Source organism: Gavialis gangeticus, unplaced genomic scaffold (assembly GCF_001723915.1).
Source record: "Gavialis gangeticus isolate Ggan-Ray unplaced genomic scaffold, GavGan_comp1, whole genome shotgun sequence".
Classification (NCBI taxonomy): domain Eukaryota; kingdom Metazoa; phylum Chordata; order Crocodylia; family Gavialidae; genus Gavialis; species Gavialis gangeticus.
Genome location: NW_017728997.1, coordinates 1,545,558 through 1,560,688, shown reverse-complemented (window position 1 = coordinate 1,560,688; position 15,131 = coordinate 1,545,558). Strand labels below are relative to the sequence as shown.

General features: G+C 43.9%; 1 protein-coding gene across 3 annotated transcripts in view; it reads right to left on the bottom strand.

Moving 5' to 3' along the window:
- The window catches only part of SRGAP3 (SLIT-ROBO Rho GTPase activating protein 3), a 247,979-nt gene that overhangs the window by 26,641 nt on the left and 206,207 nt on the right, over positions 1-15,131 (bottom strand). For 2 of the 3 annotated variants that reach the window (XM_019504684.1, XM_019504686.1), the window contains exons 11-15: positions 12,574-12,601; positions 7,418-7,520; positions 3,814-3,874; positions 2,757-2,834; positions 1,411-1,545 (exon numbers count right to left, since the gene is read on the bottom strand). In XM_019504684.1, the coding sequence (XP_019360229.1) occupies positions 1,411-1,545; positions 2,757-2,834; positions 3,814-3,874; positions 7,418-7,520; positions 12,574-12,601 (405 nt within the window). Of the gene's footprint in view, positions 1-1,410; positions 1,546-2,756; positions 2,835-3,813; positions 3,875-4,515; positions 4,547-7,417; positions 7,521-12,573; positions 12,602-15,131 lie in introns of all 3 variants that reach the window. The other variant, XM_019504685.1, reaches the window with a different exon arrangement.

The window sequence follows — 15,131 nt, the reverse complement described above, 5'->3', positions numbered from 1 at the left end:
GAGCCCGGGGAAATCAAACTGGCTTTCAGTCATACAGCAGCAGAGGGACAAGAGAGCTCGCTCAGATGAGCTCACCTTTCTACCTTGGGTAATAGGGTGGGGTAGAACAGTTTGAAAAGGGCTTCAACATCTCACAGCAGGAACAGCATTTTGGTCTCAAGTGGTTTTCAAATGTCAAAAGCTTACCAGTCCATTTAAGCTGGGATGTAAATTACATTGCATACATTTAAGAGACAGTGAGCGCGTCTACACATGCAATGTAATGTGAAGCAATAAAACCAGAGTTTATTGCTCCGGTGTTTACTGGTCTCAAGTGCACCGTTGAATGTGCACCAGGGACTGCAGCGCATTGAGCCAGGTTGGAGCAACCCCAACTGGCAGGGGGGCCCATGGATCATGCTGCCAGCCCGGGGCTGCTCCTCCCAACCTAGCGTACTGCGGAGCGGCTGTCTGGGGCATGAGGGTGCTTTGGCGCAGGGTAGCCAGCAGGCAAGTACTATTTTGCTGTGGAATTAATTAGTTCTTTTCCAACCTAATAGGGGTGCATGTGTAGAAGTGCAACATTTTTTTGTGCAGCTAATTAGTCTACTCCGCAGTACACATATTGTGTAGACACACCCAGAGAATAGGAAGACATTTACCATCAGATTTCTAATATGAATTAGATGCTGAAGTCTTTCCTTTAATTATGATACTTCATCATCAGCTGAGAAGTGTAGGAAAGAGGAAAGGAAAAGCTTTAGAAGCATTTAAACATATGCTTACCTTTTAGCACATAAGCAACCCTAGTTGAATTATTCACTTACTTAAATATATGCTTAGCTAGGCTGGGACCAAAATCAGTTTGGAGTATTTCTTTTAAAAAAATAACAGTAATCACTGTAATCCAAATGCACAGCAAATTTCCTTGTCATGTCTAAAACTGCAAATCCATCCTATCAATTCTCCTTTTCCCTAAAGGGCACCGAGAACGTCTATCATTTTCCAATAAATATTCATCGGTACCATGACATATTGGGAAAAACATACTTAAGCCCCAGAAACCAGTTTCCCCAGTTCCAGCAGACTAGAGAAAAGCAGCAGCAGCCCCTTGAGCTCCATGAATTCAAACCCAAACCCATGAAGCTCTAAAACAAACTGCTCCTCCCCTAGACGTGTGAATGTATCCCAGCATTTTCTGGGTCTTTTTGGGACAGGAAATGCAAATGGTGAGACAGTAACAGGATTGCTGATCTCTTCAGGTCATTCTCTCCATTTACTTGTAATAACTTAGCAAATCCAAGAGGTTTAGTTGAGATGTTTGTGCCTATTGTACTGCTAATCTTACTGACCACTCCTCCTCTGTTGAGTAGAGGCCACAACGCCTTGGGGCAGCAAAACGCTTAGCTGTACCTCACTGTTTGTACTTACTTATAGTAGATATCAAGTCTTGAAACCTTTCCTTAGGAAAGAGGGGGTTTTCCAGTCCTCGGAAATATAGCTTTAAGACCCCAGCAACTGAATTGATGTCTCGTTCATTTTGATCATCAGCAAGGGGGTCTTCACCTGAACAGATAAAAGGTTTAATTGCAGTTGAATTAGGCAGCAAGCACTGTTCAGTTGACTACAATTGGAAAACCAGTGATCAAGAAAACGGCATGTAGAGTGGTAACACTATTTAATTTCCAAGAATGTCAAGGGCTTAATAAGATAGCGTGTTAAACAGCACCATGCTGAGACATGCTATAGCCCAACTTATGGTAGTCAGGGGCACAGGGGTAATTGTCATGGCAAGGATTTGCAAACTTTCCAAAAGATTATGCATGGTGTTGTTTAGTTTTCTTACATAGTTTTCAGCCCACTGCATCTTTTGTATGCAAGACAAGAGCTCATAACTGAGTGAGTGAGTGAGATAGTTTGAGAGAGCTGCAGAAGACAAGGAATTGTATGCCAGCACACCTGTGTTACACTGAAATTCGTGGGATGCCTTTCAGATAGCATAACGAGGGCACTGGAGGGCACTGTATGGAGGGATTTAGATATCCATTTCTTAAATGGTAAATGGATGTGCAAGTCCCTTAGTTATCTCCGAAAATGCCAAATGGAACCTGCATGGTTGGTATAGATTCAAAAGGACGATTATGATCACACCCATCTGACCCCCATATAATACAGGGCATACAATTTCATCTAGAGAAATTATGTTTAAATAAACTCCTTAATTGTGCAATCCTTTCTGCTGTTCTCCTCAGAGAGGCATTAGAAACTGTGATCAGCAGAGTCAGCAGATGTACTAGGTAGGCCATATTTTGCTTTACAAAGCTTAAGTTACAGTTGTAATGACAGTTCGTGGAGCACAGTGCAATTAGCCCATTCTCTATATTGCACATGTTATAATTACCTTGCTGAGGTAATATGAAACCAGGGGATCTAGGAGACTGACACTCAGCATAAGAGCATGCAATATAGTAACTTTTCTCTAATACTTTATTACTGTCCAGGAAAGCTGATAAAAGAAAAGCTCTTGGAAAGCAGAGCCTTATATCATCTCATTTCTTCTCGGAGGAGCTCCCACTCTCCTAGAGAAAAGCATCCCATTTCCTTGTAACAGAAACGCCTGCTGAATGTGAGTTACAAAAATGCCACGGGGAAGAGTTATGTATCAGTTCTGACTGAGACTCCCACCCATAATATCTTCCTCCTCAATAAACTCTAGGAGTCCAGACACTCCAGTCTTAATCAATATACCTTGGCAGGATCACCCACCAATCACATACCTCTTTCAAATGAATTTTTGATGTCATTGACTTCAACCTGAGATCCAGGAACTCTAAAAATACCCTGCTGTTGAAGACCTAGACAGTGCAAAGTAAAACAGAACAATGAAAGGGATGTTTATGCCATTCTGTTGGCAATTCAGAATTTCACTTTCTTCGTTTTGCTGAAATCAGATGTGGGCCACTATGCCATGCTCATATATTAGGACAATATTTGTCAGAGAACAGTGTCTTTGGAAAGAATATGCAGATGCACTCCAAAAGGAGAGAGCTGGAAAATCAAGCCTTACTAAGCTCCAGAAAACAAACACTTAATCTGTGGACAGAAAGGTAAATGGAAATTAGTTGTGGCTGGCACTACAGAGTATTTTCCATATTGACCAGAGCACAGCAATATATCGACATTGCCATAAATGGCTGAAATGTCACTTTCCTGACCTCCCTTGTCACCATCTCAAGTTGAAAAGAGCCCCAATCCACCACCTGCCCAATGATGCAGACAGATAAAATATTTGTGAAACAGGAGGAGATGATAGATAGCAAAAAGTGTGGAGACAAAAGTATCAGGCTGCTTAGAGCCAATGGGCAGTGGCTGGTACAGTCCGTACCCTGTCTGACCTGACCCATGGTAGGCAGCATGCTCTTTGAAGAGGCTCAGCTGTTTTATCTTTTGTTCTTGTTGAAAGAAATGGAAAGAATTATTGGCTAAGACACGTCTTTTATGTGCAAGAAAAGGAATCATAATCGTCATCATAAGATTTTATTTCTACTCAATTTCTCCCATTGAAGTTCTCATGATCAAACAGCTGGAAGGACTCTCATTGGATCATGGCCCAAATGAACAATTTAACCCCAAAATAAACACTTACAGGAACTAAATATTTGCCACGCTTGTAAATGACATCCTAGTTTATGCCATCAGATTTATAACCCAACCCCGTATAGTTAATAAAGATAGATGACACCTCCATTATACTTGACTGTGAATTGCAAGTCCTTTATTACTTTTATGCAACAGCTTCCACTGAAATTATAGGCAAATATTAAATTAGCTTACCGTACAAATTGATGTATCGGATGCAGCTTTCCACTACAAGTGGGATTGCCTGCCCTGAATCCTTAAAAAAGAAGGAATTAAGAATTTATTGGCTCGTCGATAAGCGTGAACTGGACATTTATTTAAGTATAGTATACAAGCACTCAGGTTTGAAAATCAGTGTCATTGAGTTTAGCAAGAGAATAAGCAAGAGAAGGAGGTGCTAAATATGCCAAGCCAGCAAAGAGGGCTGAATCCACTTATGTGCAGCCAATTATTTATGAAAAAGGCCTCCACTATATGTGTGAAAGGCTGTTTCTCTTTATCTGGTTGGCTGAAAAACAAAACAGAATAGGGGACAAATGCAACTGAAACATAATTGTTCTATTTGGAAGGTGGGATATGACCCCCAAAGACTTGCAATTTACCTGAGCGATGAAATAACCTTCCAGCTACAGGTTTTACATAAAGAAACAGCCACTGTCAATAGAAGTTACATTATACAAAGTGAAATACATTAATTAGGAACTAAAAATGGGGGTTGGCCCCAGATTGAATTCAGTTTTCGTATCTTAGCTGCTTTCTCACATAGCCCCTAATGGAATGGGGGTAGTTTGCAGGCACATTTGGCTTTGCAAGAAGATGCTTTTATAGTTTGGGCTACAATGGCATCCCTTAGTTTGATTTAGATTTGGTCTGGAGAGGAGGGCCTCTAGTAAATACCTGATTTCTTGTTCGAGCATTCCTTCTTCCTCTGACAACACAAAAAAGCAGCAAAGCAGGAGAAAAAGAGAAGGTTAAGCAAGAATAAGATCAGTTAAAGTAAGCATATCACCCAGAGGCCATGAAAGCTCAAATGCAATGGCAGCTTAGAAAGGTCCAATTCAGGCTCACAGCTTTTCTGCAGCCTTACCCCATCCCCTGCTGAGTATGCAGCATCTGAGCCTCAGTGATTGGTGAGCATTCATAAACTAGCTGCCAGATCTGTTCCAATTTTCCTTCTTCCACCCTTCTCCTGCTGAATTGCCCAAAGTTTCATTGCATTAAAAGTAGATGCCAATTTTTCCCCTTGGTTCTTCCGCAGTTCAGAGGGAAACATACCATCACAGCCATTCCACAACTGCCCATTCTTGGTGGGGAGATCAGACTTTCCACTGAAGCATTTGCTATCAGGCAGAAGTTTCAGGACCAGACAAACTTTGCTTCCAAAATGGTGCAGAAACTCCCAGGCTTTTAAATACACTACTAATGGTTGCCCACAGTACTCTCCTTATTATGTAGGACACCAGTCTATTCAGAGAGGTTTCAATGCAGCTAATTCCTCTAAAATAATATTTTAACAGGCTGGGTTTTAATGAACATGACATTTTTAAAAATCAATTTAAGTATGGAACAATTACATGTATTAAAGAGATTAATGGCTTTCTCTATCTGGGTTGTCTATTATTCGTGACAATGTGCTAGCCATTTATAAGCACTGCATTTAGGCTTCCTTCTACATAAAAACAGCATAATAGAAGTATCTAAATCAGGGATGGAAAAGACCTATTAGTTGATCTAATCCAACCTTTGTCAGTGCTGCCTGCTATAATATTTTCTCTAGCGCTATATCTACTTTAGGCTTAATGGGGTTTTCATCACTTCCTTTGGAAAGCTACGCCACAAACAGAATGTGTTGCTGGGTTGGGTTTTGGTGGATCAATAGTTAGGTTATTAGATTTATCCTTTGGGCATAAAGAGTGATGACTTTTGGAGGCATCCTCAAAGATCTTCAATATTATTCTCAGGCTATTCAGACTATGCAGCTTGCAGGGGGCAAGAGGATGCTCAGTTGTATGCCTAACACATTCAGCTGGTAGGTCTTGGACAGACAGCACGTTTACACTGATGTAAACAGCCTACACAGTGGTAGGCAAAGAGCGGGCAGATGATGTAAACCCCTACACTAAGGCAACCTATTTGAATCAGGTGCAGAAATAATTCTGGGATAAAAATCAGGGGTAAAACTAAATCAGTGTATCTATTACACTGCTGTACTTATAGTCTGCTTTCTTTATCCTGGGGTAGCAACCTGCTGAACGCAAACAGGCTACTACCTGCTCTTCTGATACCTAGCGGTGAAGTGCTATAAAAGCACCTACTGCAAGCAGCTATCCCAGAATATGAGTCTGCTCTGGATTCAAGTGTCACTTACCTCAATGGATAAAACCAAATTACAGTCCAGTCAGACCCTTAGTTACATTAGTATCAACCAACTTAATTGAACTGTTCCATTGTAACTAAAAAGCATAATTTGGTCCAAAATGATCAAAGGCATGTGTCTATGATCAAAGGCAGTTACAGCTGAGGCAAAGCTGCTAGACTCGCTCAAGTAGCTGCTGGCTTCTGTACTTTGAGGCTAACAGGAGGGAAATATTAACATCACGTTTCCCAGGTCATATTGTTTGGTGGGTTTTTTTGCAGTGAAGAACTTAAGCACCTAACTGAAGTGAGGCACATGCTTAAGCAGAACAGGATTGCATTGCTCAGACAATACAAGCACCTTCCTTCTTTTAGATTCCTTCTTCTGTTCCCCAGCCTGTGGCAGAGCAGAACTTCCTGCAAGGGGGAGGATCGGTGCATCTAATAACACACAAGCCTGGTTTTATGGCAAATGAATCATTTGAGGGGAACCTTTTTTCACCTGGTAAGTGCTTGATTTTATTAGACGGCATCAGTCAACTCTACCAGCCTTTGGCACTGAAGCTGACTAGATTGATTCTTTTTTAAGCAACACTGAAGAGCTGTACACCCACTCAAGACACCCATGCACAGAATGCTTCAGCAGAAGTCTGCTTTCCTGTCATTCTCTATAACTGGGAGACAATTTTGGAGAGTTTATGCATTATTTGATATTCTCCTGCAACCATGTCAAGGGGAGAAAAAAAGTGGGGGGGGCACTGAAATGCTGAGGCGGAGTCGTTCAAAGTTTCTATTCAGAAATTCCTCAAGGAATCCTGCTGGAGGACTATGTCCTCCTGTCACCTGGCTTCTTTCCCTCACCTCCACAGCCCTCCTCCTCTCAGGACTGTCTAGGACTCTACCTGCCTGTGAAAGAGGCCAATAAATATTTTGTTTTGCATCTTCCCTTCCCCAAACACTACAAGCCCCATCAGTCTGAACAGCGTGATCTTGGAAGATTTTCTCTTCGCTTCCTGCTTGATCTTCAGCAAGTCTCTTTCTATGACAGGTGGATGTGTTGCTGTTTACTACCAGCATGCTCAAATAATAGCATCTCATAGAGCCAATACGGCTATGCCTGCTGTGATAAGATATGGAAGATTGCAATTAACCTGTTGACAGGCCAGAATGGCATCCAGGCTCCACAAGGGTCATTAGTACTATCTTTTCCTTCCCAGACCATGCAGACAGATGTGTGACAGATAATGTAATGAATGCACCAGAAGTGAGAACAGCTATGGATGGAAATCTTCACTGAGGCAAAAAGCATACTAGCCTTGTTAATAGTATACACAATACATAGGAAAGGCCAGGTCCCAGAAAGGAAAGGAGTTAGCAATTAGGAAAGGAAAGCCACCATTACATTCAGAGCATTCATAGACTCTCACTGTCAGCTAGCAAGTACCTTAATGAATGTTTCCATATTGCCGTTAAAGAGTTTATGATTATAGACTGAGAGAGGCCTAGGTCTCCTCATTTTCTGTGGTTTAGGGGGAAGACATGGGGGCCTGGGAAAAATGGAACAAAAGAAATAAAATAAAATAAAATAAAAAGACACCAACATAAATACAATGATGGGGAAAGATCTCAGCAAACAGGGTGGGGGAAACAGCGGGAACAGGCTCTGTGAGAACTAGTGCATTGGCTCCACACACACCTTGCGTCTGTTCTCCCCACCAGCACTTTCCTGGAGAGTCTGACGCTCCCTCCCCACTTATTGAGATGGCTTAAATGAAGGCAGGGATATTCACTAATTCCATGTCTATGTACTAAACTTACCATGTCTGGCAACAGCCCTCTCAATACACTGCCCTGCTCTGAGCCAGGGGCTCCTAAGCTGTCAGCAACATTGCCACATCTGCATGGCACCATGGGGGAACTAACTGGTATAGTCCAGCAGCAGGACTACACGGCCCATTCAATGCACTAAATAGCCACCGCCACACTGCTTCTAGGTTAGGAGGCAGCCTGCCTAGGCACGGTCTCATGGGGGCACGGCCCTAAGCACTTTAAAGATCACCTCTGCCTGGCAAGGGAATCCATACAGGGGTCCGGGAATCCATACAGGGGTATACTCTTCATGCTGGTCTGTAGTTTACCCAGAACCCTGTAAATTACAACTCAGAATCCAGCTACTCCTCTTACCAAAAATTAATGGTACAATGGCCAAGCACTTATCCCCCGTTGCCTGTGATCTCCCAATATGACATGACAAGATTATCATCAGAATAACAATGAGAGAGCGCTAGCAGGATATTGCTAGAAGGCTAAAAAGGCAGTTGAAAAAGTGCTTAGGAGTGTTGAATGCACCTCTCCAGAAATGACCATGGTAATCAGGGTATAAACACATCTACTAACGCTATCTCAATAAATTATAGGCCACACAGAATCTGCTGTAACTAGGCCAAAGAATGCAGATGCTGAGCATGTTTGGTCAAGGTCCTGTCTATTACTTATAGGGAGGTTTCTCTGTCACTCTTCAGGACATGGTGCATCACCACCACAATCTGGGTATCTGCTGGCAGCTGGGATAACATTTCACAAAAGAAAAAGGCAAACTGTGACACTTTGCAAGGTTTTTTAACAACTTCCTGTGCTTATCCTGGTTCATCACCCCCTCCTGAACAGTGAATGCTCAGCAGCTGTGAACTCCTGTCTCTTCAGGGACAGATCCAAAATGAAGCACTGCTCTCACCTGACAAATGTGTGGGGACATGCTTTGTATCCCCAGACAGAGATCAACTGAGGGAGGTAATTTAGCAAATAAATGACACCTCTAAATCTTCTGTCTCTTAGCTCTTATCTGTAGGGTTACAGTCAATCCTCTCTGGGTGCTGCCTAGCTGGGGGGAAAGAGGGGAGATTCACAGCACATTTTTCTTACAGCCATTAACACAGGTTGTGGGCTTCTGTTGTTTTGTCTTCAAACATGCCACTTTTAAATGTAAAAAAGTCAAGACAGCCTCCCAGAGGATGCAAAAAGACCTACAACCAACCAGCAGAATCCCCCAGTCACCAGTGACATGGGAAGCACAGCACCCACAAATGGCCGGACAAAATAAGCCAGCACGCAGAGCCCAGATTTATGCATAACATTGCAGCAACAAGCTGAAATATGCCACTTGGCAACAAGGCACAGTCCTAAACGAAGAGACCAGATGGAGTGCAGCACAGTAGGAAAGAGCCACTTGGTAAATAAACAGTATTTAGAGCTCCGTCTCGCTCCTAAAGAACCCCTTTTCGCTCCAATTCCTCAGGGACTGTCAAAGAACAAGTCAGGTTTGGTTTTTTTTTAATACATCAAGAATGGTGCTTGCAACATTCCTCTAAGAGACAGTCCCTCGTCTGGGTCATGTGAAGCAAAACTAGGTGGAGCACAGCTGAACTCTTCCCATTCACTTCAATCTGGAAGTGTTTTTTAAATCAATAGAGTAAGCAAAAGAATTCCTGGCTGCCATATGTGATTGTTTAAATGTGGCAATTTACTGCAGGCCGAGAAGGCTTGAATTTCTAAAGAGCTGTTTCTTCCCACTGCAAATCACACAGAAGCGTCAGACAAAACTGAGTTCAAGCCCACAACTGCAGAGAAGTGAGGGTCTGACAGACAGCTGGAAAGTGTCAGGGCATCCCAACATGCCCATGGGGAAGGAAACTGAAATGAAGCAACTCCTAGGTCTTATCTGGTCTCGCTGCACTTACTCCTTGGGTTACAGCTGGCCCCAACCACAACCAGCACCCCAGAACTGCACAAATGGGGAAGAAGAGACAGAGGCAGCCCACAAAAGCTTACAATCAATACAGGCAAAGGACTGGAGGCACCAAAGAGTGAAGTGACTGATCCAATTCACACAGCAGAGACTCCAAACCCAAATCTCCAGAGCCTCAATCAAATGTCAAAGCCTGTGGCCAAGTCCCCTCCTTCACCAAACCACTCAGAGAAATGCACAGCACTTACGGAGCAGCAGAATCAGACCCGCTGATGTCAATGCAACAGGGGCAACCAGCACCCACGTCTGCCCCAGCACTGATGGGTGTGGGTGAGCAGTTTGCAGAGGCAGCCCCCCCCTTATCTCAACTAGGGTGGATAACCCCTGGAAAGCGGGCCCGGGGAAGTGCAGGAGGCTACTTTCAGCGCAGAGGCTGGGCGTTTAACCATTTGGTTCCGATTCCCACTATTCAACCTAACTGCATCTTTCAAAATTCAAATGCACAGGGCTCAAACAACTCGTTCCAAAGGAGGGAACAAAACAGAATAAAAATCTATTGTCGTTATTCCACCCTGACCTCAGCCCAACAAAACGTTATGGATGTTTATGCTGCAAGACACCACAGAAGGGGATTTCATGATTACAGTTCAAATTGGTGCCAGAAGCCTTTTATGCAAAAGTTCTCAGTGAGCCAGGCTGAATGAACAAGCACAATTTACAAACAGCCATAAATGTTAAAGGTGGCAGTCATGATCCGCTGCTGCATAAATCAGGTGCCTTTAATTAAAAGAAAGAATTTGACTCCATGCACTTTTACTGCTTCTAACCATCCCTTCAGCTGACAATTAAGGAGCAGAAACGGCTACAGTCCAGTGAAGAGCCTGTCTGCTGTAAATCAAAAAGACGAAGGACGATTGCTGCTGTATAATTCCCTCTTGTTGGGCGAGGCTCTACAGCAAGGAGATTGTGGCCTTCTGGCTGTATTTAGGCTGTTTGCGCAGGGCTTGCAGTGCTGCCGAGTGGGAAAGGGAGATTTTCTCCTGTTTGTTTTTCTCTGAGATCCATCGCAAACAAAAGCAAACAAAAGCCGCAGTACACCTACGAGCATTGTCACCCTACATCTACCAGCCTCAGTCAGCCTTTCCTGGGAATACTTTGACCAGTGATACCATTCCCATGGCTCCCAGTCTTGACAAGGAAAATACAGAATAAATTCTAGGTACAGTTTTTGTTCTTTCCTTCTCTTTTTCTGGTGTCCTTTCAATCAAATCAATTGGCCCTTTACTGCAACACCTAAAGGATCACTAATCCTATGTATCCTGACCCTTCATCTGCTGCTATCTGTGGGTCATCTATCTGTGAAAAAACCTCTCCAACAACTGACTCCATTGCTCGCTCTGTGATCATCTTGCATCCATTCTAAGTGGGACCAGCAGTGAGGAGACATGGGGTAGCTGGTGATTTGGGGTGGACGTGGAACCAGCTCATGCAGAAGCTCTCTATCAGTGTGAGGCTTGCAGTAAACCAGCCACCAGTAAGCCAGCCTCTACTGCTGGGACAACTGGAGGCAGCCCCCTGGAAATCACAACCGTTCCACTGCAGCAGAATCAGGCCCTTATAGCTTTATACCCAGGATGCAGGGGACCCCGTTTGCCTTCTGTGGATCTTGAGAAAAAAAAATGCAGGCCAGGAGACTGAACCATGGACCTCCTACACTGCCAAGCCCTGTGCCCTGAGCTAAGGATTTCTCACTCACTGATACAGGAATAATGCATGCAGGGCAGTGGATGCTAACTGAGAGGGACCCTTACCTTCACGCAATTGCCCCTTGCCACTGCTGTTTAGCTCCTTTGTGGGTGCTCAGTTCTGGTGGCATTCTAAGTTATCATGGTATGGATCCTTTTCCTGCCACTTGGAAGTAGATTAAGGACCCCAAAATCCTTTGCTGAAGTAGGGAGGGGCATTTTCCTGTCTGGAAAGGCAGCCAGCCACAGCAGCCACTATCTATTTCAGCATTTATAAAAGCAAATGTTTTTGCTGGTATTGCAAACCTTATTAAATACTGAAGCAGCATTACAGAAAGATAATGAGATGGGGTTAACAAGCTGTGGAGAAGGGGCTGACAGCTCTGCTGACCTACAAGGTGGGGAGGCACACCTCTTCCAGCTGTAAATCAAGGAAATTCATAGCAAGTCACTAGAGCTAAATACAGCTGCTTCACATCCTTAGCATTCTGAAAATGCAGTGGGAAAGGCTTCATCCCAAAAAAATTTACCCTCAGCCCTATCTACCATCTCAGATGAAGTCCCAGGGAGTCACCAGCATTTTCTACCTGGCTAGACAATGGGGCCAGCTACAGGGTAGTGACGCAGGCACCATCTGAAGTCCACAAGGCACATCCAGCTCTTGCTTACACAGTGGATTGCAGGGCTGGAGCTCAGAAGGGGCAGACCCTGCGTCACACAGGCCTACAACCGGCCAGGGATACAACCCAACCTCATCCATCCATCAGGACACTGCAATGCACCGTGCTGACACAGCACTTCTAGGCACTTCAGAGTTAGTCAGCTGAAAATCATACTGCAGCAAAATCCAGGTTTTGTTTGTCATTGTTTTAATTAATGCACTTAGACAAAGTAGGAGAAAAGCAGGCCACTGAGTGGGGGAGCCTGGCTTCACCTTCTCCAGTCCTAACCAAGATCTTCAGCCACAGGAGAGCTGAAGGATTCAATGATATTTTAAATGCAAAGTTCTGGATCAGGAAGCAAACTGCACCTGTTCTGGGTCTTACCCCCTCGGGCAGAATGAGTCAAATATCTGCCCCCAAGCAGATAAGTAAAGGAAACCCCTCTTACCTGGTGGTTCCACATTCAGCTCTTTCACCTGGAAAGAAAAATGACACATCAATTTTTATCTTGGTTTCACATCGGTGGCAAGACTGTATAGTTTTATTACACACGCATGCACGCACGCACACACCCTACCCATCCACCAGGGTCCTTTCAGCCACAAGTTAATTACTAGTGAAGGCTGAGAAACTGAATGTGCCCAAATGTCCTACAGAAGGCTGAGTGTTTCTTTAGGTTACCTCACTAGCTCTGCCTCTCTTGGATGTGAAAGGCTGAATCTAGTAAGAAGCTGAGTGCCCTCAACTTCTGCTGAGATCAGCAGCTCACTGTAGGCCCAGAGATGGTGCTTTGTTTCTTTTTGTACCCCGTGAGAACTAGCCAGATCTTTGGCTGGTATAAAGCAATGCAACTCCATGGCTGTCGACACAGCTAGGCTGACTTACACTGGCTCCAAGCTTGTATCATCTTTTTATACCCTACCAAAAAGAACGAAGGTGTGCTGATAAGGACTAAAGTCCCAGGGAAGTCCGTTGAAGTTATCCTGCTGCCTCATGGAGGGCCCCTAATACCATCTGAATACTGGAGTATTCAGTAGCTCAGCTTTTCCCATGAGATAACACAGTCCATCTAATCATTTCCAGGCAGACTTTATTCTGGCTGTCAATATTCGTATTCCCTTCATGTATTTATAGTGCCTGGGTTTCATATAAATGGCAGCGTATCACTGGTGATAAGATCTATTCATTTTTAAAAGTGAATGTCAACCCACTGATAAAATTGTAAACTCATTTTGCATGCTGTTTGTGCCTTTCTATCAAGGCCACGAAAGCTGATTTCCTCTTCATTTTTTATGACACATGAAAGGAAGCAGGCAGGTACATGGCCCTCTTTCTTGCTCTCCATCAGGGTCTAGAGGACTGAGTCCTCAGCCACCTCCTTGCTGCCCTCTCTGCATCATCCTGAGTGGCCTTGATCAATCATGACATTTCATTATGTCATGGCCACCATGTTTGCTGGCACTCCTTGAATGTCTAGATACCTGAACTACTGCTGCCCAAACTACTGGGCCAAGACTCAGTAGCAGAATGGACAGGGAAAAGGCTCTGTATTACATCCATATGAATGGGTCACCTTCACGAGGCACAAAGCTCTTCTTTCCCCACTCTCTTGCATTAAAGCCCCCAAGGGTAGACTGGTTTCCCTCACATTTCTCGCTGGCGATGTCTAGAAGTCTGTTTTGGAGGATATCCCTCCTCAAAAGCCCTCTTCTCCACCTCCACCACTGCTAGTAGTTCAGCAAATCATCCGTTTCCCAGACTTGCATCCATAGCTCTTTTTCCTTGACCCTCTTCCTCCTCCTCCATAGAAAGGCCACTGCTAAATCCTGCTGCTTTCCCCTGCTCCTGATGAGAATGCAATACGGCCGCCGTACAATTTATTATCAAAGAAGGCTGGGGAATGCAAAAGCTAAGGTCTGTGCAGCAAGGGCATTCCTCCTCATCAGCAAAAACAAGCAGTGATCTAAAAACTAAGATTCTTTCAGACAAACATCAGTTTGGGCAGAAATGATTTCAATGTGGCACAGACCACTTGGTGGAACTGCTGCAGGGACCCTAAGCATCAGGATCACCCCATGGATGATGGGGGGCCACATTACACATTTTCACAGGAAATGCTGTGGAAATGTTTTAGCAGTTTTCACTCAGCTGGAAGGAAATGAAAATGGAATTTAAACACGACACCGTACAACCTGAAATAAACCATTGTTCTCCCTGCTAAGCCCTGCTTCGTGGTGCTACTGCAGTGTTCTGCAGTGCATCTTCCACAGCCCTGCCATGGCGTGCGCTGATTTGTGCCATCACCCCAGCATTGTCATCATGAAACAACTGGATTCTCTACACTGATCACTAGATGGGTGCGATTACAGTGAGCCACACGTTCCACCTACACCCACAGATGTCAGAGCCTGAGTTCAGAAACAGCTGCTGGGGGAATCTGTCTGGCAATGTGCAGTGACTGACTATCAAATAAGATCCACATTCCAGAATATGAAATTTAGGACTGCCTCAGTAAGGATGTAAAAAGGCTGCTATTGTTCTGTTGCAGCAGTGTGAGACTAGGTCACCCAGATAATCCATGGGACTGAAAATTTCAGGGGAGGGAAGCATTTTAATAGATCCCTAAATAAACTGCAGTTTTCTGATGGCACTCTTGCAGTTTCCTGACATTTCAATGTTATTTTTCGGATGTCATTCAGTTTAAAAGAATACTCCATGTGGAAAGGAATAGCAGGATCTGAGGGGAAGGAGGATTCTGAGGCTAAATAAACTCAGCAGAGAAAATATGCTTGGGATATAGCCAACAAAAACTAATTAATTTTTATTATGTTAAGATGAATGGTGTAAGTGGTGCTGTATTATAGTTGGACTTGAGACAACTGATTTCTTTAAACTGTTCATTTAAGTAACCCCCCTTATTGCAGAAATGCCACCAAGAGTTAGAAATCATCTCCAGCTTCTGCAATCTGGAAATAAAATACAAGTGTGTGTGTGTGTGTGTGTGTG